The sequence below is a fragment of the Urocitellus parryii genome, chromosome 1, assembly GCF_045843805.1.
Source record: "Urocitellus parryii isolate mUroPar1 chromosome 1, mUroPar1.hap1, whole genome shotgun sequence".
Lineage (NCBI taxonomy): Eukaryota > Metazoa > Chordata > Mammalia > Rodentia > Sciuridae > Urocitellus > Urocitellus parryii.
The window spans coordinates 199224031-199247402 of record NC_135531.1 but is presented as its reverse complement, the minus strand read 5'-3'; the positions used below and the strand labels follow the sequence as shown (position 1 = coordinate 199247402).

The 23372-nt window shown below is 33.9% G+C and overlaps 1 protein-coding gene across 1 annotated transcript in view; it reads right to left on the bottom strand.

Moving 5' to 3' along the window:
* Arhgap15 (Rho GTPase activating protein 15) overlaps positions 1-17409 on the bottom strand; it is a 366446-nt gene extending 349037 nt beyond the window's left edge. Inside the window, exon 1 of the mRNA XM_077794408.1 lies at positions 17230-17409. Coding sequence (XP_077650534.1) covers positions 17230-17409 — 180 coding nt within the window. The remainder of the gene's footprint in view (positions 1-17229) is intronic.
* Positions 17410-23372: the final 5963 nt, after the last annotated feature.

Here is a 23372-nt window from a genome sequence, read left to right as displayed (position 1 = left end):
TATGAGCAATTGATTATCTGAGATAGGGAAGTTTAAATCTAAAATGGAAGTACAATGAGAGGGATGCTTCTCATTAAATGTTCCAAAGAAAAAAAAGTTTGTTTTGTGGCCAAACTGCACATAAAACTCAATATAGTAGGTTTGTTATTTTCTATCTGTTTATGAACCAGAAAATTCAGGATTGCTCGGCAACTCTTATTTCCATTCCACTGTGTGAGTGATGATCAGAATTGGTCATTTACATTCAATCATACACAGCATTATGTTTGGAGGGAGTGCTTAACCCAGTCATCTGTGCCTATGAACTGAATGTGCCTCAGTGTTTTCTAGAGGAAATCAACAACACTGCAGATGGAAATACAGGTTGGATGTATTTATGACAAGCCAAGGTAGCAAATACAAAGGCACAGAACTGAAAGCTTCTGAGACCCTACCTACACTGCTTATTTTGATCAGTGACAGAGGCAACAAAGTCCCAGAAAGCCCAATGCTCTTAGAGTTTATGGGAAATGACATTTAACCCATAAGTGACGTGGTACATTAACTTTGCATAAATCACTAAACAGAATCACCTTCACCAGCGTCTCTTGAGTCCACCTTGGAATCGTAACTGCTCAGACTGAGTAATATGAAATCTGATTCTTGTTCTTACATTTCACTGTGGGAAAATGAAATAAAGATGACTTATACACACAGGACTCTTCATGTCACTGTGAAACTTTTTACAGGGAGATTATTTCAAAGATCACCATTCAAGGCAGAAAGCAGACATTTCAAAGAAGAAAGCAGTTAATAGTGATTGTCTATATTCAGCTTTCATATTTCATCTAATTACACAGAATATCATTTCTCCTTTTTTGATAAGTTTAATAATCAATTCATTAAAGATATGACTTTATAGGTACCCATTTCCAATAACTATAGAAGAATTCTCTAAACATTTCAAATGAAGATGAAGCATTGTAAGGTGGATCTGCTCATTAAGAAAAATTTAAATTAGTGAAATTTTATGACCATGATGACTTCCTGTACCATATTGGGGATAATGCATTGTAGAGCCCATTACTGGTTAAGTGTTAGTTTTCATAACATTCTTAGTTTTGTCACAACTTTTTATCTATGAAAAAGTAATAATAAAAAAATTTTAAAACCCTCCAGGATCATATTGTATTTCTTTTTAATTTTTGTCTGTAGTCAATATAAGATCCCTGTATTTCAAATACAGTGGCTACTTTCATATCTTCTATTCATTCAGAATATTTTGGATTGAGTGATTTTTAATAAGTCATTAAAAAAATAATTTGAAAGTGTCTGCCTCATGACAAATGATACAAAATCTACTGTTTATAAAGTTGCCATAAGGTTTAAAATGTATGTTACCTTGGTCCATATAAGTTTTATTATTATTTTTATTTATCATTATTTTTCACATAAACCAACATTGTGCACAACTACTCTGTATGTGGAGATGAAATGATTGCCAAACCTTGTTTAGAGAACTGTCATCTGATACCCAGTTGTATTTTCTTGCCTAGAGTCTGTATCTACTTCTCTTCCTATATAGGTTGCATTCAAGCTGTCCCAAAGGAGTCTTTTGGCCTTTACTTTTGACAGCATTGAAAATTTCCACAAACTTACCTTCAGGGAATCGGCAAGGACATTTCAGGAATTTCCCATTTCCTCCTTCTAACTTTGGGCAAGCCATAGTCTCACTTTTTCTCATTGTCTCTGTTGTTAAATGTGAGAAATCATGAGATAATTCATGTATTTCAAAGAGTCATATCCATGAAACAATTGTAATCACTGTACTGAAGGCAGTGTAGTGTGCTCTTGGAATACTGGGCATTGAGGGGTTTCTATTTCTTGGCAGAAAATGCTTTAACTTTTGGGCCTTGATGCACATCTAAAAAAGCAAGAAATATCCCAAAGAATGAGTTATATTCCAGGATATTTTCCTTTAGGATGAAGTTCATGAAACCATTCAGGGGCCTGGAGTTGCCATGGTAAATTAAAGAAAAAAAATTACTTAAATCCCTTTTACTTTACAGTCTTTGCATAGTGCTTATTTTAAACACCAATGTGTTCCATTTCATCAAATCATACTCTTCTGGTCTGTCATAACATCATTAAATAATAGTTTCTATAGTTGCTGTGGTCCAACTGAGTGGGGAACTTAACTTATGAAAACCCATAAAGAGACGATAATATGTTCCTGACTCAAAATGGCCATTAGTTAACACTCTTGATGTTTTTTTTAAAATGTAGTCATGACCCAGAGAATAGCCTCTGGATGGGTTCATGAGTCTGTTAATACTCTTTATTAAAAAGTTTTAAAACAGTTATAATGGGAGAAATTTTGGAAAATAAAACAATAAGAATATAACTATCTAGGTTCTTTTCATTGCTCTCAAACAGATGAATAGCAAACTCAGCAAAACATAAACTGAGTATGTAGTATTATTTCACCTTTGTTTTGATGAGGTCATCAGTGCACATCTTTGATTTTTGATAAAAATTTTAAGGGACAAATTAACACAGAAGTTGACAGTGTCTAAGATGCAGTACTGAAGATAAAGAGTTCCACAATATCAATTAATAGAATGTGAGAAAAGCTCATATGTTCCTTGGAACTTTCCTGTTGTGGTTCATATTTTGATTGGAATCATCCTCATCTGTCAGTGTACCCTGCTATGTACCATGTTCTTCAAGACTAACTTGACATGCTTCTGCCAAAACCATCAGTGGCATCTCATGGGCACATAGTGAACAATGAAACACATTTTGCTCAGCTAATAAGGACCTGAAACACCTGATTTCTGCCTACCTCAGTGGCCTTATGTATTACCATACTCTGCCTTCCTTATTTCATTTCATTCTTTCCATATATATCTTTAGGTTCCTCAAAGATGTCACACTCTCTCCTGCCACAGAGTGTTCCAATGAGATGTTATGGCTGTAATTCTCTCAGACTCTCTTCTCTCTTGTGCTTGCCCACTTATTCTCTTTTCCTAATATATAGATCTTTTCCTTAGGAGAGCATTTTTTGACCCTCCAGAATAGGTACTGCTAAAAATAGTCTTTTTTTCCTTTTTTTTTATTGGTTGTTCAAAACATTACATAGTTCTTGATATATCATATTTCACACTTTGATTCAAGTGGGTTATGAACTCCCATTTTTACCCCGTATACAGATTGCAGAATCACATCAGTTACACTTCCATTGATTTACATATTGACATACTCATGTCTGTTGTATTCTGCTGCCTTTCCTATCCTCTACTATCCCCCCTCCCCTCCCCTCTTCTCTTCTCTCTCTACTCCCTCTACTGTAATTCATTTCTCCCCCTTGTATTATTTTTCCCTTTCCCCTCACTTCCTCTTGTATGTAATTTTGTATAACCCTGAGGGTCTCCTTCCATTTCCATGCAATTTCCCTTCTCTCTCCCTTTCCCTCCCACCTCTCATCCCTGTTTAATGTTAGTCTTCTTCTCATGCTCTTCTTCCCTACTCTGTTCTTAGTTACTCTCCTTATATCAAAGAAAATAGTCTTTAACACTATGTCATGTGCTTTAATATGGCAAGAAGATCTTCTGTAGGTAATCACTTGTGTGCTACCACTGTATGCTGTGTTTTTCTCTCTGAAAACATTGGCAGATTTAATTATTGACTCAATACCCTTCTTCCAAGTTTGAACATCAACACTATGATGTCATGAACTGTGTATTGTTCACCACTGAATTTTTAGTTCTAGGTCAGTGTTAGAAGAGAATCTCAAAAATATCTATTGACAAAGTAAATGATCACTCTTGAAATTTCTTTCACCTCCTTGCCTATTAAAAACCTGTTCAAGTCTTCACATTCAAGCTGAAATGCAATCTTTTTATTGACTTATCTTCTTCAATTTGAAGTCTTCTTTGATATTCTTATAGTTTAATGACCATTCTTTAATAAATTATAAAACTTTTTAATGTCAACAAGTATATATTATTAAAATTACTGTATTGTTCACATTATATGCTAAAGGTATGTTGAGCTTTTGTTATTTATGTTTGGTTTTGTTCGCAAATTATGGCTGTTAGATGATCCAGTGTCTTTCAGACAAAATACAGCAATTTTCCATTCTTGTTCTCAATACCATCCTGTCTTCACGCCTCTCTTCTCCCAGAATGATAATTCTTGACCACTTTACAAACATCTTCTTAAGGATATAATACAGGCAGAACTCCTTTATCTTCACAAAGTGAAGCACTTGTCACAAAGTGTAGCAAGGAAACCTACCAATCAGAAAGCTGTTTTATCACTCTCTGAAAATACATTTTACAACCCAATGTGGGATATGTACAGTCTCCTCAGCTCTACATATAAAAAAAAACACTTCAAAATGTGAAGTACAATTAACACTTCAAAATGTGAAGTACTATATGGTTCATTGTACTTCATAAATCTACTGAAACATGGCTTCTATTACCTGGGAAACACCTTCATATTTCCATTTCTGTTGTTTTATCTTTATCATTATTATTATAAAAGTACCATATGAGGTTGGTGTCATGGAGGTAAGGCATTGATAATACAAAGCCAGGTTTCATCTAGAACCATGCTTACACTGTAAACAATTTTTCTGGCCTTACTACTTTTCCCATGTAACCACAATTACAGTACTAGATCTGTGGTTTTCAGTCTTTTTATTTTTAATTTTTTCAAACTTTCCAATAAGGAAGAAAGTCACTTTTTACTTTTGTTCTCATCTTGGCTGTCACCACCACTTGAGTCACCTTGGACATCTTTCCATGCTCACAGACTAGCATATTTATGGTTGCTTTCATCTTTAAGTATCTATTAGTTTATTCAAAATGGTAATGAGACTGTAGCTTAAAGTTGTAAGGAAGTTAAGTGTTTGTCACAATGGATGAGCAGAGAAGTCCATTTGAAAGCTCTAATTAAGTTGTCATTGTGTATATTGTGTGTTCATTTAGTGATCACTGTATAGATGCATCAGTAATTAATAATCTCATTTTAAAAAGAGGTGGGGGTTTTTGAAAAGCATTAGATAATGTTTGCTGTCTTCCAACCATAGAAGCAGGTTGAAAGTGACCCTGTTGGGTTCTACCCTCTGGCACATAAGAGTGCCAATATTGACAAAGGTTACTGACAAGCAATGCTTGCAGAATGGACATACTCAGTGGACTGTTCTTCCTACAAGCAGGCTGACTTTACAGCAATAGCAATTTGAAGTGTTTCTTTCTGTTTTAATTACATTCAAACTGGGAAGACAGTCCTGTGAAATACACCTCTTTTAATGGCCTTCCCCCAAATATCACTTTGTATTTTTTAAGTACCAATTAAGTAATAACATAAAATTTCTTGTAAATTATCTGGAGAGTTTTTCAAGAGATAAATTATGGATAGATTGCATTCTTATTGGTAATATTAATAATGCCTGTCTAGTGGATAAGTCACTCTCAGTGATATAAGTTCCAGTTTAAGGCATAAAATGCAATATTGAATATTTAAATCCCTGGATTATAAAATTTACAATAATCTCAATCTTATAATCTAGGTAAAAGAAAGAGGATGCTAATTTTAGCTATCTAGATATTTTAGTCTGCTTTAGCTAGTTTCAATTTTTGATTTTTATTTTCATAAACACAAAACTATATAGGACCAGTAACCTATACAAGAAAACATTTTTTAAGTAGTCTCTTTTGAAGAAAGTAACTTATTTGGTAACACAAGTGAAAAAGCTATGATATGTCTGGAAACAGATCCACACTAAATTCTATCCTCTCATTTCCTTCCTTTCTGCTCCTCCTTTTCCTAGATACATATTTAATATATTGTCTATATTTTGAAGCATAACTTGAGTTTTTAAGAATAAATCTATCAAGATTACCATTCTGAGAGGCACGTGTACATGAATTACTTTAATATATATATATATATATATATATATATATATATATATATATATATATATTTTCTTACTGTTTAATGAAAACATTCTACATAGATAATGATTTTTGTTGAAAACTTGACTGGTCACCCAGAGGTCAGAATCATATTAAGAAGCTATGTGTGCTATACATAATTTTCCCTATACTCCCCCAAAACCAAAACAGTGAAAAACTCTCAGTAGGTTCATTAGTTTTCTATTTATGCTTCATTAATTCCTCATCCCTCTATACTTGCTGATTTCATAGCATTACTTCAAGCTGCTGAGGCAACCCCACTCACCCAAAGCTATCCAAAATAAATCTCATTTGTCTTCTGTAAGTAGAGTATACATGTAAATTGTACTGGCAGCTACACGGTATATACTACGGAGACATGCTCATTACTTAACTCTGACTTTCTAGTAGCATTCTCACGTAATACAGGTAGAATTTAGCACTCAATAGAATGTAAAGTGTAATAAGTCTACTAACAAAAATATATCTATTGACAAATATACAATGTACAATAATTCTTCCTTAAAACATTACTATATAACTTTCTATTTATATTTTATACATATTTAAAATATAATGTATATGATAGTCATATTTAAATTTTTCTTGAAATTATTTGAAAATAATAGCCTCAAAAAATCTATGTAATCTCAGAGAATAAAAATCTTGGAAAAGTATAATTGTGACTTTCCCACATTTTCTCATAAGACTTGCATAAAGTAATGGATAGAAGTTACTTTGGAAACTGACCACTCAGAGCCTGATAAGTTTCTGTGGGCTCCTGTTACCTAATTCATTTCTGTCATCTTCTTCTGAAGCCAATGGACCTCTATTTTACCCGCAGGAATCTCTTGGATAGCCTGTGTGTTAGTTTCTAATAATACATTCCTGTTTGTGACCTGAAGTACCACAAGAATAACCTTTCCCAGGTTCCAATGACAACATGATAAATGTCTTAGATCCGTGGTAATTATTTTTGAAATGTGAATTAAGGCAATGTTTGCTCATGATTTCTCTTAAAAAAAAAAAGGAAATATACAATTTCGGTTTACTGTTGTTCTAGAAAAACCCATGGGTCTTCTTCGGCTATTCCAAATCTTCCTTTTCTTAGGAAGGAGTATCCTGCTCTGAAAGCAATGGTGGGAATGAAATTCTGTAACTTCTGACAGCCATGTGGTCAAGGGCAGTTGAGCGCCGAGCAATTGTGTTCATGAGGTGGCAGGAAAAGGAACTGGTTGCAGTGTATGATTTTCTTTTGTAACTTTATAATTAGGAGTCAATTGAGTTAAGTGCTTGCTTAATAATTGGCCTCTAGACTGAAGGCAGGCTCCCCAAAACCAGGAAAATAAAAACTGGTATTGTGCTGCCTAGCATGTTTAGAACAGGGTAGAAATCAGATCTCGCCTCACATAATGGCATAAATGTTTCTCTGTGGTTGCATCTAACAAAGGTATCACATGGGTATAAATCAACGAGGGTAACGTATTTCACTACAGTTAATTATCCTGAGTTATCCCAAGAAACTAGGTTTTATTCTGTAATCTGTTAGGAAATCTGCTGTTCCAGTCCTAAATCCTTTTCTCTGCCAGGTGATTATCAACTACATTTTTGTACAGGAGAGAATTAATGCCACATACTGCCTAAGCAGCTTTGAAGGCAAAAAGGCCTGGACCTGTAATAACTTTTGTGCAGGGTATTGATTCAGAGGACGTGAGGGAGCCCATAGTCACAGGGGTTTCCGGGGGCTTTCTAAGCCCTTCTCTACCTTTTATATTCTACCACATTCCACCTCCACTGTGAACTCTCGCATTAACTCTCCACAGGAGACCCCAGGTAACTCTGCACTGGTGTCGCCACAGACTGAGTAAAACCCTAGGTCAAAAGCTGGCCCCACAATGAAATCTGATTTTCAAGCCAGCAACAATCAATACGGCTTTAAAATTTGATAACAAGGAACTTTGGCAGAAAATAATCACGGTTGCTGTAAAAGGCAGAGGCAAATTTTCTTCCAAGTATGTAGTTTGTTCTTTAACTTTAGTTTGGTGCTTTGGTGAGAATATTTAGTTGTCTGTGTATGCATGTGTGTGTGCGTGTGTGTGTGTATGTGTGTCTTTTCCCTGGATGCACTTGCACATATCTATGGGGGGATCTGAAGCCTTTGTTGGAAATAGTAAGCACACTTGGCTGAGGGTTGGGGGTAAAGAGGGAGAAAATGAAGGGAGGGGGAACCAGAGAGCCGGGTAGAGCATATCCTGCTCCATGAATTTATTCAAAAGCATTTCAATCTGCGTGCACATCTTCATCACTTCAGCGATAATTAAATCTCAGCATCACAGGTGATGTCCTCACGCAGTCTCTTTCCCTGGTTCCCACTGGGCCAATGAAGCAGGCCTCCCCGTGAGGCCTGTTAGCACAGATCAGGTGGTAATGTGGAGGGACAGATGAGCTTTAGCTGACAGATGGCAAGATGACCTGGAAAACCTGCCCCCTTTTCTAGGATCAGGCAGCAGCTGACAGGTATTATTTCATAAAATAACGTCTAAAAGGAATCGCCAGGGTCTTCGCATTAATCTGAGGCTGCAACCAGCCATGTAACGTTTATGTCAGAACAAATCTGTCTCTATGCAGGAGAGGGAAAGTGGTTTTTGATGAAGTTGTTCATAAATTTTAATATAATATGCCTGATGGTGTCAGATATAGTCTCATATCTCTTTTATATTTAAAGGCTCTAGTGAAACATAGAAATATTCAATCTTCAACAAGCTACTTTTAAATAACTAAAAAGTTAACCAAGGATACCTTACTGCCTCTCTCCTCCTCTCTCTCTTTTGTATTTTCAATAAAGAACTGGTTCATCTGAGCTCCCTGTTTTTAAATGAAAATGATTTCAATGCCATGGAAAGCTTTTTGCCTGAGGTACCAAACAAAAGGAGTGGGACTGTTGCAAAGTTGCTTTTATGGAAAACTTGCTTTCTGGAAAGGAGGAAACTTGCCCAAACCCACAAGTAAACAGCAACGGCAGGAAGCCCCTGTCTTCTACATACATAAATAATATTTCACAACTTCTGGTGGGAAAAAAAATCAACTACTGACTGGTTGGCAGAGATAACCCTTTCATTAAATGAGCTCTCCAGGCACCTGACATTTGAAGGTTTCAGCCCAAATGAATATGTGGGGAATTCTACCACCTGGATGGGGTTTGGCTTTGTCTGCCCCATGTGTATTTCCCAAAAGAATGGTGTAGCAGGGTACAACCTAAGCCTCCATTTGCATTTTACCTACTAAATAGCAAACTCACTTTAGCTTTAGATGTGCAAACTAATATTTCAGCATCAAACTTTCTAAACCTGCCAGGGAAAATGCTGCCATCTTTCTGTTTATTTGATTGTTAGGAAACAGGGAGAAACATTTATTGTGATTGTGTTTAAAGAGGGAACAGCTTCTCGTCTGTAGACCTTTTTACATTGTAAGATCGCCTCTTTAAGTGCCTTCAAGAATAATCATGAAGTGAATTCATGAGCATAACAGACGCACAAGTAACCTGGAGAGACGTGTATTAACAGAGATGGAACCATCTCCATACACCTCATAATCACATTTTCACCTGCCCATCTGGTACAGGCTTGGGCTTATTAATAAATGTACCAGTTATAGAAGCCTGCCATTTTTGTGTTTCAACACATACTGAATATAATCTGTAAAAAAGAATAGTGGCTTTGGAGAAAAAAAAAGACAAACATAAATATCAAGATGTTTCTTTTAAAAATTTAAATTATGGAGGCCTATGAGACAATTTCACAGTCTACCTAGAGACTTTTTAAGGACTATGTAGTCTGAAGTCCCCTAAATTACTGGTTTGCCAAAACTTTTTTTTGGAAGTAAATTCTCTATTTGACATGCCATAAAATGTACTAAAAATGCAAGTGTCTTCATGCAGATATTTATATTTTCATTATAACATAATTGAATTAAACCTTTAAATAGTTAAAAATGGCTCTGGCCTTTGTGAAAATTCTGATTGTTTACTCAATATTAAACATGCAAGCAAAATAGATAAAATGAGTATATAATTTAGATCTAATCATCAATCATTGTAGAAATACAATTAACTGTAACCATTAGGATGGTTGCTTGATTACTTTAAAAAGTGATCTGAGGAATCCTAGAATCAGATACATTATACCTATCTAAGTCTATAAGTTAAGTTTAAAACACACACACACACACACACACACACACACACACACACATATATATATATATATAAAATATATTTTACTTGCCAACATTTTTGTGTAGGGCTGAAGCCTTTCTTTGCATTAGCGTTGAAAGTTGGGGGTTTGTATTCTCTTCTACAAATCTATTTATAACTTAATGATTATAATTTCTATTTTTTCTTTCTTTAGAGTAAAAATTCAATAATCCATACAAACTAAACTAAATGCAGATTCCTTCTAGACCTTTTTTTTTTCCAGTTTTTCACAGATGTCTTGCCCATACCCAATTCGGAACAATACCTTATAGCACCGCCTTTATCAAGTCTTCCAAAGCATTCGACTTTGGTTTCCATACAAACAGAATTTTCCTTTCTTTGAGCATTCTTATTTCATCAATTCATATAATATTGAATTAAATTATGTATTGTATACATACAAATAATGTGAATGATTTGAAGGACAAATGAAAAGATTTCTTATTAATACCCCAATCAACACTTAGGCACAAAATAATACAGGAAGATCAAAAAGTAGACCATCAGCTGTGAGAATTTACACTCTGGTGTAGGCATCAGTACATGTGACAAAAGTAAGGGGAAAGTACAGCTAAACTTGGAGGCACTTGAGTGAGACCATCTAAGAGATCTTTGGAATATTTGTTTCTATTGTGTGTGCTTTCTCCCACACTTCAAGATAAGGATAGTGGCAAGGATGAACAGCACCAGCTAAGAACCCAATGATTTTCCCACACTCATGGTAAGAATCAGTGGATTTTCCCCCAAGATTTAATTCTGTATTCTATTATTTTTATTCAATGGTTTCTCACAAAGCCTGGTCCATACATAATAATTAGTAGTTTATTAGATAGCTCTTTACCTGCTCTGTTTGTACATTTCTTCATTTGTAAAATGTCAAATCCCAGCTTATTTTATGAATTTAATAGATTACTATATGCAAAGGACATAGAAGAGGGCCTGATCCACAGTGTAAAATTAACGTCTGTGTTATCAAAATTATTGCCTCTCAGCTTTTATTTATTTGATTTTTTAGGGATCCATTCATTAAAGACAACATCTAATAATAAAAAGGAGATTCCTGAGTTGCCACTTACACATCTGGACCAACTGTAGCTGCCAAACTGTAGCTACCTTTTAATAAGCATTAAGAATACTTTCATTCAATATTCATTAATGGTCCTAAATTTCCTTAGTTGAATTATTGAACTTCAACTATTACAAAAATGTGCAATTTTCATGTTATTCCTTTTTATCCCCCCACTCACTGATTGACATTTTCTAAATATTCCTGGTACAAATACTATATCATATAGCAAAGTAGTAAGATTATTATATATGGCTGGGCCCTGTTATGTATATGCTTTGTTATGGATGTTTGTATTCTGAAATTGATGCCCTCCATAAACAATTTTGTAAGTCATTCTGACCATTTTGAACAAAGAACATCTACATAAGTAGATTATCCTGCATTGTGTGTGTGCATATGAATGTATGTCTGCTATTAACTTTTATTTAGGACATTGCAAAAAATAAAATATAAGAATTTCAGTGTATCCCTTAAAGATATTTTCAAGATTTTTCCACCAGAAGACAGACCTATTATTTATTTATACTTTCTTTTCTCAAACCTTGTTTTAGGAAGAACTGATTTTTCTCAAGTTAAGATGTACTTTCTTTTTTTTTTTTCCTTTTCATTGGCCATTGCAAGAATTTAATCCCTTTGTTTAAAAAGCACGCTCTAAATTAAAAATAAAAAAAACCTCACTTTTGATATCTGGCTTATTTAACTAGAGCAGAGAGAAAATACAGCATATTCAGTGATATTATTTAGATTTTTCACAGTTATTTTTCTTCCTTGAAAAAAAAAAAACATGGCCATTCTTTGTCCACTTCATAATGTCCTACCTAACAACACACAGATGATGTATTGACTGTGTTGGTGGCTGAGTTGTTTCAGGCTGATATACACCTTCAGTGGAATTCATCTACATTGATAATGTAAATTACATCATGTGTTTTTGAGGAAACACATTCATTCTTTATGCTTGATCATAAACTGGACTATGACAATTATTAGAGTTAAATACAAACACTAAGAAGTCCCAAGAAATAATAGAAAAGAAGTATTTATTTATGTAGTTCAAACCATTGTCCTACTGACAAACATGACAACTGGAGGCTGTGATGGTCCTTTAACTGGTGTTAAGAAATCTGTCTTCTCTGGTTATTCTAATATCAATACAAAAATTAATTGGAAAATCTAGGTGTCAATATTACCTAAGAAATCCATATATTCTCAACCAATTCTATTTTGCTTGAGTAGTTCTTTTCATTTGGGGCAAATAATTGGCTTTAGCATAGGAGAATGATAGAGTACTTCAAAGATGTTCCACCAGCTTGGTGTCTCAAAGTTGGGAGGTTATCTTCCAGGCTAGAGGATGATAACAGTGAGTGGTTCATGATTTGGGAAAGGAAACTGTTATTGTAATTCCACCTCTGTTAGTACAAAAAAAAATGAAGACACATCTTGAATACATTCCAGTAATTTTAGTAATTGGTATGCACTTTGGTGAAATGTCTGCTAGTAGGAGTTTCCAGAAAAAAGCCGTTCCATAGTTTATAGAAAAATTATCAAAACGTATACCTTCACTTATATATTTGACTATCATTTTGATGAAATAAAGTTGTTTTTTAACTTCAGCATAGCCAAATGATCTTGTGTTGAGAAATATAGTCAAGTTGATAGAAAAGACTTTAGTAAACTTTCTTTTGGTTGAAACTTCTCTACCAATCTATTTGGCTTGTTTTCATGAGTTGTGCATATAATCTGATGTTCTCAATCATTGTAAATAACTCCACACACACACCTGAAGTGGTCCAGCGTTAGACAGATACTTCTCTACTCTTTGTGGTGTTAGAAACATGTGGTTGACTTCTGTGAGCTCTATGCTTTTGCTGTGGTTGATATGAAAAACTAAGATTGCTAGATTTCTGAAGTAGTCATCAATTTTACATGGTGAATTTATGAAGTTTCTCTCCAGGTAAAATATGATGATAGCCTACAGCTTCTATCAAATGCTTGACACTATTGGCCTTTGTAAAATGAAACAAAATCTCTTTCTCTACAAAGACATGTCTTTTTCAATTTTCAAAAAAAATAAAAGATATTAGGGGAGAAGTTTTCTTGTGTGAAGAGTGTTGAAGCATGTTTTCATAATGGGATAAGATCTATACAGAAAGGTTAGTTTAATTCGTTTGGAGGCAGAGACAGCAATGGATGGCCTTTCAAGGGGACTTTGATTGTGCGTTTCCTCACAAATACATCCAGATGATAGCATATAACAGAAGGACACTTCAAATATGGGTGATTCCTGAATGACGCCAAGAAAAGAGACAGCTATTTTGGAGAATCCAAATCTCTTTTCAAATTTCACTTATGCAGGTGGGTTATATTCCCCTACTATGTACTTAGCAACATTTTTTTTTTTTTAAACTCTAAAACACATAGGCCTTTTTGCCTGAGTTAAATTTGTTTCCTTAGCTGGTAAAGCTTTTCCTTTCCATATGGTCAGGATAGCTAATTTAGTTTGTCTCTGAGGTGGCCAACATTATAGTGTGGTATCATAGAATGTAAAAATAAAAGAAGGTATGAAAACCTTATTCTAAAAATGAAATAAAAACAGATGGGACATACGTTTCTAACGTATTTAATTTGCATCGTCTTTTTCTCCTTTTAAAGTTCTTGTGGACCAATCTTGCAAAAAGGCAAAACAAACCCTAAACACTCTAGTTCCATGCCAGCAAGCTGCCAGGCTGATCTTTTTATCTCCATCAACTCCATGAAAAATCAACTAAAAGGAAAAAAAAATCAACAGGCATGTGTTTAAATGTCCTGAAATTTTTAAAATAAAAAATTTAAATAAAATTCTTGCAATGTTTTTCACTTACAGTCAAATGATTTCCAAGTGGAGGAATAGTCATCTGCAAGATTGAATTACCCCCAGGAAACCCAATGATGGTTTTTCTCAACCTGACAAGGATGGTACAGACTTTAAAGGGTACCCCAGAGGAGCATTCAGGTAGCTATAAATTTTAGTTTTTTCTCTAATACCTGTCCCTAACTTAGACCTGTTTTAAAGAATTTATCACTCATTCCAAGTCATCTTATAAGTTTGCCCAGCATCTTGAGTGTGTCATACTTTCCCAGCATACCTTGTTTAGTAACTCACTACATAAATACTCTGTGGTCTAGCACCAGTGACCAAGTAAGAGTAGCTAGGCCTGTGTGATGTCAAAGCAAATGGATTACAAGGCTTCATAATTTAGGCACACAATTACTGGTTTTGTCTGAACAACTGACATGCATATTTTTCCCTTATAGATTCTTAAATCAACAAAAATTCAAATCAATTTATGGAAGAATTGCTTTAGAACTATGAGGACCTGTCTCAATATGTACTATGTATCATGAACTATTTTGTATACTTCCACATTTGACAGAGCTGCTTTTAACAAAGTACCAAGATAGATGGTTTGAATCTGACATAGGGTTATAGTAGCATACAAATGTAAGAGATTTGCAAATATAAATTGGATATTAAAACATTTTGATTGTATTAGTAACTTCAAAAATACTTTATTTATTTATAGGTAGTCTTAATTTTTAATAATGATACATCCAAATAAATGTAATATCATATAGTTCTTAGTTAAATAAGTCAAGATATCTGTTCAATTTTCTTTCCTCAATTTTCTAGAAGCAAGTAAAAATGTTAATAGAGGTGACAATGACAATTATAAGTTATTTATCATTGAAGGAACACTTTGATGGAATCATAGGCAGATATTCCAATACTTATGACTTAAAACTGCTCCATTCAAATATGTTCTCTCTTAACAGAATTTTAAAAGATTTTATTGATTGCTAGAACAGGGCATTAAACTTGTAGATTGATAAGTTTCCTTAGTAACCTCTGCAACCTTGATATATGCCTAAGTAATAAAATTGGAGAAGAAAAACCCACAGCTGGTGTTAGTAATACTTGATCATTTTGTTTCTCACAGAGCTCAATAGCTTAGTTTGTCTTTCTCAAGTTAGGTTGTTTACCAAACAGATTTTACTTAGTACATTAAAGAACTACTTATAGACTATTGTTTGAATTAGTGGCTTAATCAAATGCTTTTGGAAGAGCATTTTGCATCTGATTATGCTTTTTCCATGGAAACTCTGAAACCAACCAGGCAAATGAACAGTGTAGAAAAGTCACAGAGGAGAAACAGCCAGCAGCACACCTTTAGCCTTGCAGTATCCTTTGAAGTGCCAAAGGCTCAGAATTTCTTTTGGAAACACTGGATGAGAAAGATTCTGCTGTTAGTGGGATGTTTCTGTTTTTGCTTTATGTCCCTCTTCCTAAAAAGGTATGTTGTAGTCCCAATCCCCAGTACCTCAGAATGCTATCTTACTTGGAAACAGGATCTTTACAGAGGTAATCATATTAAAATGAGGTAAATAGGGGAAGCCCAAACCAATCTGATACGGTGTCTTTATGAAAAGGGGACATTTGGACACAGAGAAAAATATACCCAGAGGGAAGATGATGTTAAGACATCATATAGGGAGATGTGATAATGAAAGCAGAGGTTTGAGTCATGCAGCTACACAAAAAGGAATGCCCAAATTGTTAGCAATTCCTCAGAAACTAGAAGAGGCAAAGGAGGACTCTTTCAGGCTTTAGAGGGAGGATAGGCCTGGAAACCTTGATTTGGGACTTCTAGCCTCCTGAATTATAAGGGAAAAAGTTTCACATGTTTTAAGTCAACCATTTGTGATCTTTTGTTAGAGCAGCCCTAATAAACTAGAAAGTAGTGCCATGAAGTCTAGTACAGGAAGGAAGAAAGGAAGGAAGGAAGGAAGGAAGGAAGGAAGGAAGGAAGGAAGGGAGGGAGGGAGGGAGGGAGGAAGGAAGGAAGGAAGGAAGGAAGGAAGGAAGGAAGGAAGGAAGGGAGGGAGGGAGGGAGGGAGGGGGAGAGGGAAGGAAAGAGTCTCAAGAGAAGTGAACTGCCCAGATGTGAATTGTGAATGTTTTGAAAAATTGAAAAAAGAAACAATAACGGTAGCTAGTAAAAAATAAAATCTAATGTCTGAGTTTGAAAGTCACCTCTTATTTGTACCTCATAACCATCATTTATTGTTAGTATTAGTATTGCTAACATTACAGGCATTTTAGATTGTTGCATAGAGGGAAAGAATCAATTGCTAGGAAACACCAGGCTATAGAAACGCAGTTAAGGGCTGCATTGATAGTGATATCAGTTAGTTTCAGGGAAAATCATGTAAGAAAAGAAGAGGATGGTCATAGTCTACAGTGAGAGGTTGTCTATAAATCACTGTGTAAACACCCAGGAACTGCTCACCCAAAGTCAAGAACCAGTCAAGCAGTACCAGCTGTAAAAATGGAAGTATGCAGGAAGTGGAGGATTCCTCCAACATCTGTTGGGGCCATTAAAAATGAAAAGTAAATCCAAACTGGCAATATAAGAGATTTATTTTTCTACATTAACCCTGGCAGGAACTGCCAATTTTTTTTCAATCTTTTGCCACACAAGTACCTTTCAAGGGGCACAAGAATCAGCGCCAACTGCAAAAGCAGCAATGGGTGGAAAAATCAGGATTAAGACAATTTAATATTGATGGCAAGCATCCAATAAGATGAGGGTAAAGAAGGGAATACGAGAAGTCAAAGCTGGTGCAAATGCGGTCAACATTTCCCTGAAAAATATAATCCTCTGGGGAGAATATAAATCTGAAGTGCACCTTAAAATCACAGCAGAGCCAAACAACCCTTTGTAGGCATTATCATACTTTGCAAAATAAAAAAAAAATTGAATGAAGATATCATTATATTATAAACTAGACTTGTTTTAAATAAATGCAAACTACCTTCAACAATAATCAGGTGTTTTCACAAGATTTCATGCTCTTGAGACACACCATTTCATGCTCTTGAGACATCACTCCCACAGGAAGCTACAGCTGTAAATGCTTACCTGTTTTTCATGAACATTGTTAAGGGAGGCCAGTTTCTTGAATTGTTCCAACAATTTACAAGCTACACTTGTCTTATGAATTAGATGATGTGCTACATTTTCCAATTTCTCCTCTTCTCTCTTTGCTTGATTTTCAATTCTATTTGCTAACATTGGTGTAAATTTTGTATCCCATATCATGAGCCCACAAATTTGTTAACCTGTAATTGGCATCTCAGAGTTTAAAGATGGAAAGAGATCATTTACTTTAAGGATTTCATTTCATTCATATGCAAGGAAGCAACCGAACAATTTAACCAGGGTGAACATAAATAGTAGTTCTGTATATGGCCATTGGTCATCAAGAGCCTTGGATCAAATATTTTTCTATTATTGCTAGATTATGATAATAACATTTTTCATCATATCAAGACAACTTAGTATAATCACCCAAACTGGAAGACTCTTGATGGTGAAAAGTTTGCTAGGACAGTAGGGGTGGAGCAGGATTATGCCTGACAAATTGCATTTATGGTCACCTGTATTGTCAGAATTATACTGACCTCAGAAGAACTTAAGTGAGAATTGAACAAAACAATGCACACAAGAATCCAGTCATCAAATCAGGGGTAGTTATTATTATTAGTAGTAATAATTTTCCCATGGTCAGTCCAAATATTAGGAAGAGAGACAGGAAAGGAAACCACAGAATGCAAATATACTCTCTGCATGGTTACTTTAAACAGAGCAGAGAAAGCAGGAGACTAATAAGAAGCAGAGTACTAACATATCATTATAATATATTAGTACTCTTTATTAATCTACCTAATCTATTTTGTTTACACTACAACATGCATATTCAATTCTCCAATTAGATTAGAGCTGCTTGAGAGCTATAACCACAGGTCTGATGTATTTATCTTCATTGCTTCCTTCACCATTTTCTTAGTAAAGTGCCTGGTACAACACTAAGCACAAAGTCAGTACTTACAAAAATGGGCGATTTTTGTTATTCTTGCTTTATTCCCCTGCCTATATTGGGTTACAAAAAAAGCATCCAGATCCTGGTAGAATACATATCTGTGTAGTGGACATTGAATATGAACCTCTTTAAAATTTACCTATTTATATGGATTTCCTTCAATTTTTCTTTGAATAAATGCAGACATTCCTTTTTTCTTAAGCATTTTGCTCTCTAAAGTTGAAACTTGTCTTTGTGTAAGACAAAACCAATAAAGATTCAAATTAGGAAATTTGGTTTGTTTTTCAGGAAACTAAAAGAGAGACTATATAATCTATGCCAATGAAATTGACTATATACTGGCTATATATATGGTGTATGGAAAATACCACACTAGTAGTCAGTATGGATCATTTCACTGAATTCCACTGTAGCAATTGATCAGACACAACAGGAAAAAATTATGCCTGAAAGATGATTTCCTCATCGGGTTTGGCACAGACTGAGTTCTCCACCCTCACTGCTATTTTCTGTTAGTTCTGAATATGGGAGGTTTTGATACACATAAGACAATCATCTCTCCTTTTAATCAACACATATTTTGAAATTTAAAGTTCTAAAACAAGTCATTGGAGGTGCTCAGGATGGGAAGTTTTTAGATTCCCCATTCTGCTAAAAACCCTACTTCATGGTTCTAAGGTTATGTGTACCACCAAATAATGTACCTGTTCCTGTTAAAATTTTCATTTCTTCAATTTAATAACTTTATCATTTATCTATAGTACTTCTGTATATTCTACTTTCAATACTTCAGAGATTGATTATTTGGTCTGTGGATATAATTCAAACCTTTAACCTGTCTATTTCCCTCAAGAAATCTGACTTTAGGACATTTCTTCTCTCTGGAGTCTCTGCTAGAGGTGACAGCAGATGGAGAAAGATAAAGCACATCAATCACTATTTACACTTTTAGAACTGGTAGAGGATGGTGAATAGGAAGATGTTGAGAAGCTAGCTAGAGCTAGCTAAAATGATACTCTAGTGATTTCAGGTTTTCATTGAGTTTTGTTTTGAGAGTACAAATATGCTTTTCCCTAAGGTATTAAAAGTGAGTTTTATAAACTAGTGCTGTTATCAGAAAGAGAATTCAGAACAGGAAGGATAATGGGTTTGATCCAATATATTCCCATTATGGATATATAACTGGGAATTGACCCCAATATGCCAAGAGGTAATATGGATACATAATATTAGCCTTAATGCCAGAAGAGATTTATAGAAGAGTGCTTTTATTTCTTAAAGTTTTAAAAATACTTTAGCATTTGTTTAATAAACTGGTTCATATCTCCAGATTCAAGAAGCTTTGAACTTCCAATCACCTGCAAGTTATTTCTAAAAGATCTTAAAAATTGTGCCTTGTGGCTTTATTTTCACATGTGCTAATCACATTAGCCACAATTATTAGATCACCTGCTTTGCTGAATTGAAACATATCTCCAAAAGTCACACATCCAAGTCCATGGTCAGGGTAGCTTTCAGCATTTTGATAAATCTCAGTGAACATAATCTTCATTTATTATTTTTTCTGCATTTATCTCCAAAGACTATTTCTAAAGTCAGAATTATCTACTCAATAAGTGTGAACACATACTGAGTATATTAAAATAATTATTGTTTAAATGGAAATAATATTTTGCTTGTTTACTATAAGGGGAAAAAGGAAGCAGCAAGATATTTAAACTATGTATAAAAAAGGCATTTTATAAACACCATTTGAGAAATTAACCTTTGAGAAATGTACTGAAAAGACTGAAACATCATAAAGGACTGAAATGTACTAAAATCAAGAATGGATAAATTCTAATGCAATACCTATGTGCTATAATGCTCTATACTTCTAACACATTGCTAATTTAGTGTTGTAAATTAACATTTAAAAACACTAGTTCAAACATCTTGAACATTGTATTTACTATATTAAAGCTATTTATAAAATTTATAAAATTAAAGCTATTTATAAAATTTTATAGCTACTTATTTCTCAGAAAAATATTTATAAACTTAGAACTTTCATAGTCTAAAGTTAGTGAAAAAATTGGAAAATAAAATTACCTTTAGGATCCCCATTTAGAAAATAAAGATACATATGTAAAGAAAAATAAAAGTAGAAAGAATATGAGTAGTATAATTATGTAATATATTTTAAAAAAAGATAATTTGGAAACTATCATTTGTTCTGTTTTCTCCAATTTTTTTCTGAATTGTCATGTTTTATAAAATAATATTTTCCTAATCACAGAAAGGATAAGATTACCAAAAATGTGCCAGTAATTTTTTCTTCAATTTTCTAGAAAAAAAAATGCTTTAAAAAAGCATCTTCATTGGAAAAAAACTAAATGATAATTAAAGTTTCTTCATGCTCTAAACTTCTATGGTAGTGTGTGTAACTTCATTATGTAAGTATTGGTTGTATATATTTCTTAAAGTACTTATTCTTTTAGGATTGAATTTTGCAAATGTTTCAAGATAAATTTTATTAAAATTGTTCTGTCTTTGAAAAAAAGTAGCAAGTGATTACCGATCAAGTGATTTATTAGATGTAGGAGGAAGTAGTTCTTGGATGCCATTTGTAAATAAAATCCAAAATGTGTACTTCCTCCATGAAAGTGCAAAGTATTATTTTAGTGGCAGACAAATGGATTGATGTTCTTATGTTTTACTTACAAAGCAAAATATTTAAAAGGGATTACAAGTAAGTATTTACCATTACCAACAATACAAAACATAGTATTAGGGCTTGACAATCTTGCCTTTATGCATATATGCATAATCTAAGGAGGAAGGAAAGAGTGCTTCTGAGAGTGAAAAAATATGTTTGATCAAATTAAATATGCAGCATCTCAAAATATACAACTAAAGCTAAGTCAGGGTTATCTTATTTTTTGTAAGCTCAGAAAGAAATAGAAAAGCAAGAAACTAACAGAAGTTGGGATAAATTAAATATTAAATTAAAATATTTATTTAATAAAAATATTAAAATCTTATCAGATTATTTCTGACATTTTATATAGTATATACTTTTAAAGTAATCCAATTGATATCAGAGTTTTCTAATTCTTAGTGTTAGTTCCCATGGTACATTTTAATTTCTGACATTTATTCTATGTATTCTAACTCTTACCACATGCATATATACTGTATACCTGAAGTTAATGAATATAAATTTGCTTAGCCAATGGTGCAGTAAACCTACTTTCTGGTCAGGATCATGATTTTGGAAGCTTTGTTCACTACATTAACTTCACACAATCCCAACAGAGGAAACTCAATAAATGAATTCTATCAATGATAATTGATAGACTTGAACATCATTCAGGAAATATCATCGTTGACAGCCTCTAAACAATCTAAGTCAATTAAAATCTATGTTAATATAACACTAACAACAGAACACTTTGGCAACAAGACATTATAGTGAATTAACTTTCCTGGTTAGCTCAGGATAAATAAAAACTTTTTTTTTGGTTTTTGTATTTAAATGGCCCTTAGTTGGGCAGAGTGGCTCATTTTTGTAGTACTAGCTATCCAGGAGGCTGAACCAGGAGAATAACTTGAGTTCACAGGTTGGAAACCAGTCTGGGAAACAGTAAGACCTGGCCCCACAAATGTTTTAAATGATGTCTCTCTCCACTTTTAGCATTCTAGACAGTTGCATAATGGAATATAACAATTATGTTAAGAAAATTACAGTACATATCAGTCATGACTATACACATCAAATCTCATTGTAACCAATGGGAAATATTGAGGTTGATATTTTAATAAGACAACAAATTCATATGCACTTTAGAACATACTGACTATGTTTGGTTTTTTTTCATTTGTTTTTCTCTGGATATAATAAATTATAATTAAGTAATCATTCATATTTTGCAATGCTAGAGATCAAACTCAGGGCCTCCTGCATGATATGCAAGTACTCTACCACTGTGCTACACAACCAATCCTGCATGATAAAATTTTTAATATTATCTTGATCAGTACTCACTTGCTACCTTTTCCTTTTTTGCTTTTCTATACAGCACCCCTATCTCCAATTACCCACCACCAAGCAAAGTAAAATCCATTTAATGACTGGAATAATTAGGGTCTCAGTTGCCGTTTCATTGTTGTTAGCTTTTTGGACAAACTCTTTAGAGTCATAGTGTTGACACAAATTTTCATACCAATGGCAATATTACCAGTGAGTTGCTTTCCTTACCTTAAAATCTATGCAATATCCATTTTTTAAAATTTAAAAGTAGCATCTTCAATTTTCCCAGGGTAGCCTAAGATTTACATTTCTAAGCCAGTGGAGCTTTCAGGGAGGCCATGTCTTTATGCATGTCACCATTAGATACTCTTGCACAGTTGTTCTAACACCCAGTGAGCTGCACAGTTTCCCCCAACATTCCACATATGCAGGAGAGTATATTTTTCTTAGCTTATAAGTGCTTGGCAGAACTCTGATTCCCAAGGTACTTGGGCTATGTTGTTTTGAATTTTCATCACCAATCAGATTACTTACTTTCAGGCCATAAAAGTCACAGAAGAGAATTTGGGAAATTTACATTTAATAAGGCTCTGGGGAGGAATGGCAGGATGAGAGTTGAAGAGGGGAGGAGAGATCATTTCTGCAGTTCAGCAGGTAGAGAGTTCTGATTCTAGAAAAATGCTAGTAATACAGTTATTAATAGTAATATAATTTAGTGTATTCACATTGGATATAAATGTTAATATTAAACAAGCACTTGTGTTTTAAAAACTATAAACTGTGCATTATGTCAGTACTGGTCTTGTCAGAAAATTATAGAATCCATTTTAAGATCCACATTTATGACATCCAGTCAAATTTCCTTTCTGTCTAACTTGTTGTATTTTCATTGCTTTATTTTACAAATTCAGATTTCTCTGGTAAATTCTTCTCATAGTGAAGTTGTGACAGCTTTCATCCATTCATTTTATTCTACCTTTTCTGGTTATTTTGTCACACATTAACAGTATTAAATGCTGAGTATAAAATGAAAAGGGCATTGGATTTGTCCTGAAAAACTCATTTTTTATGGTTGAAAAGAACAACTCTTTCAATAAATAGCTACCACAACAAAAGGGTTGGTCTTCTAGTAGTGATGTGCAAAAATTATTCTTGCAGCCCTAAGAAGAA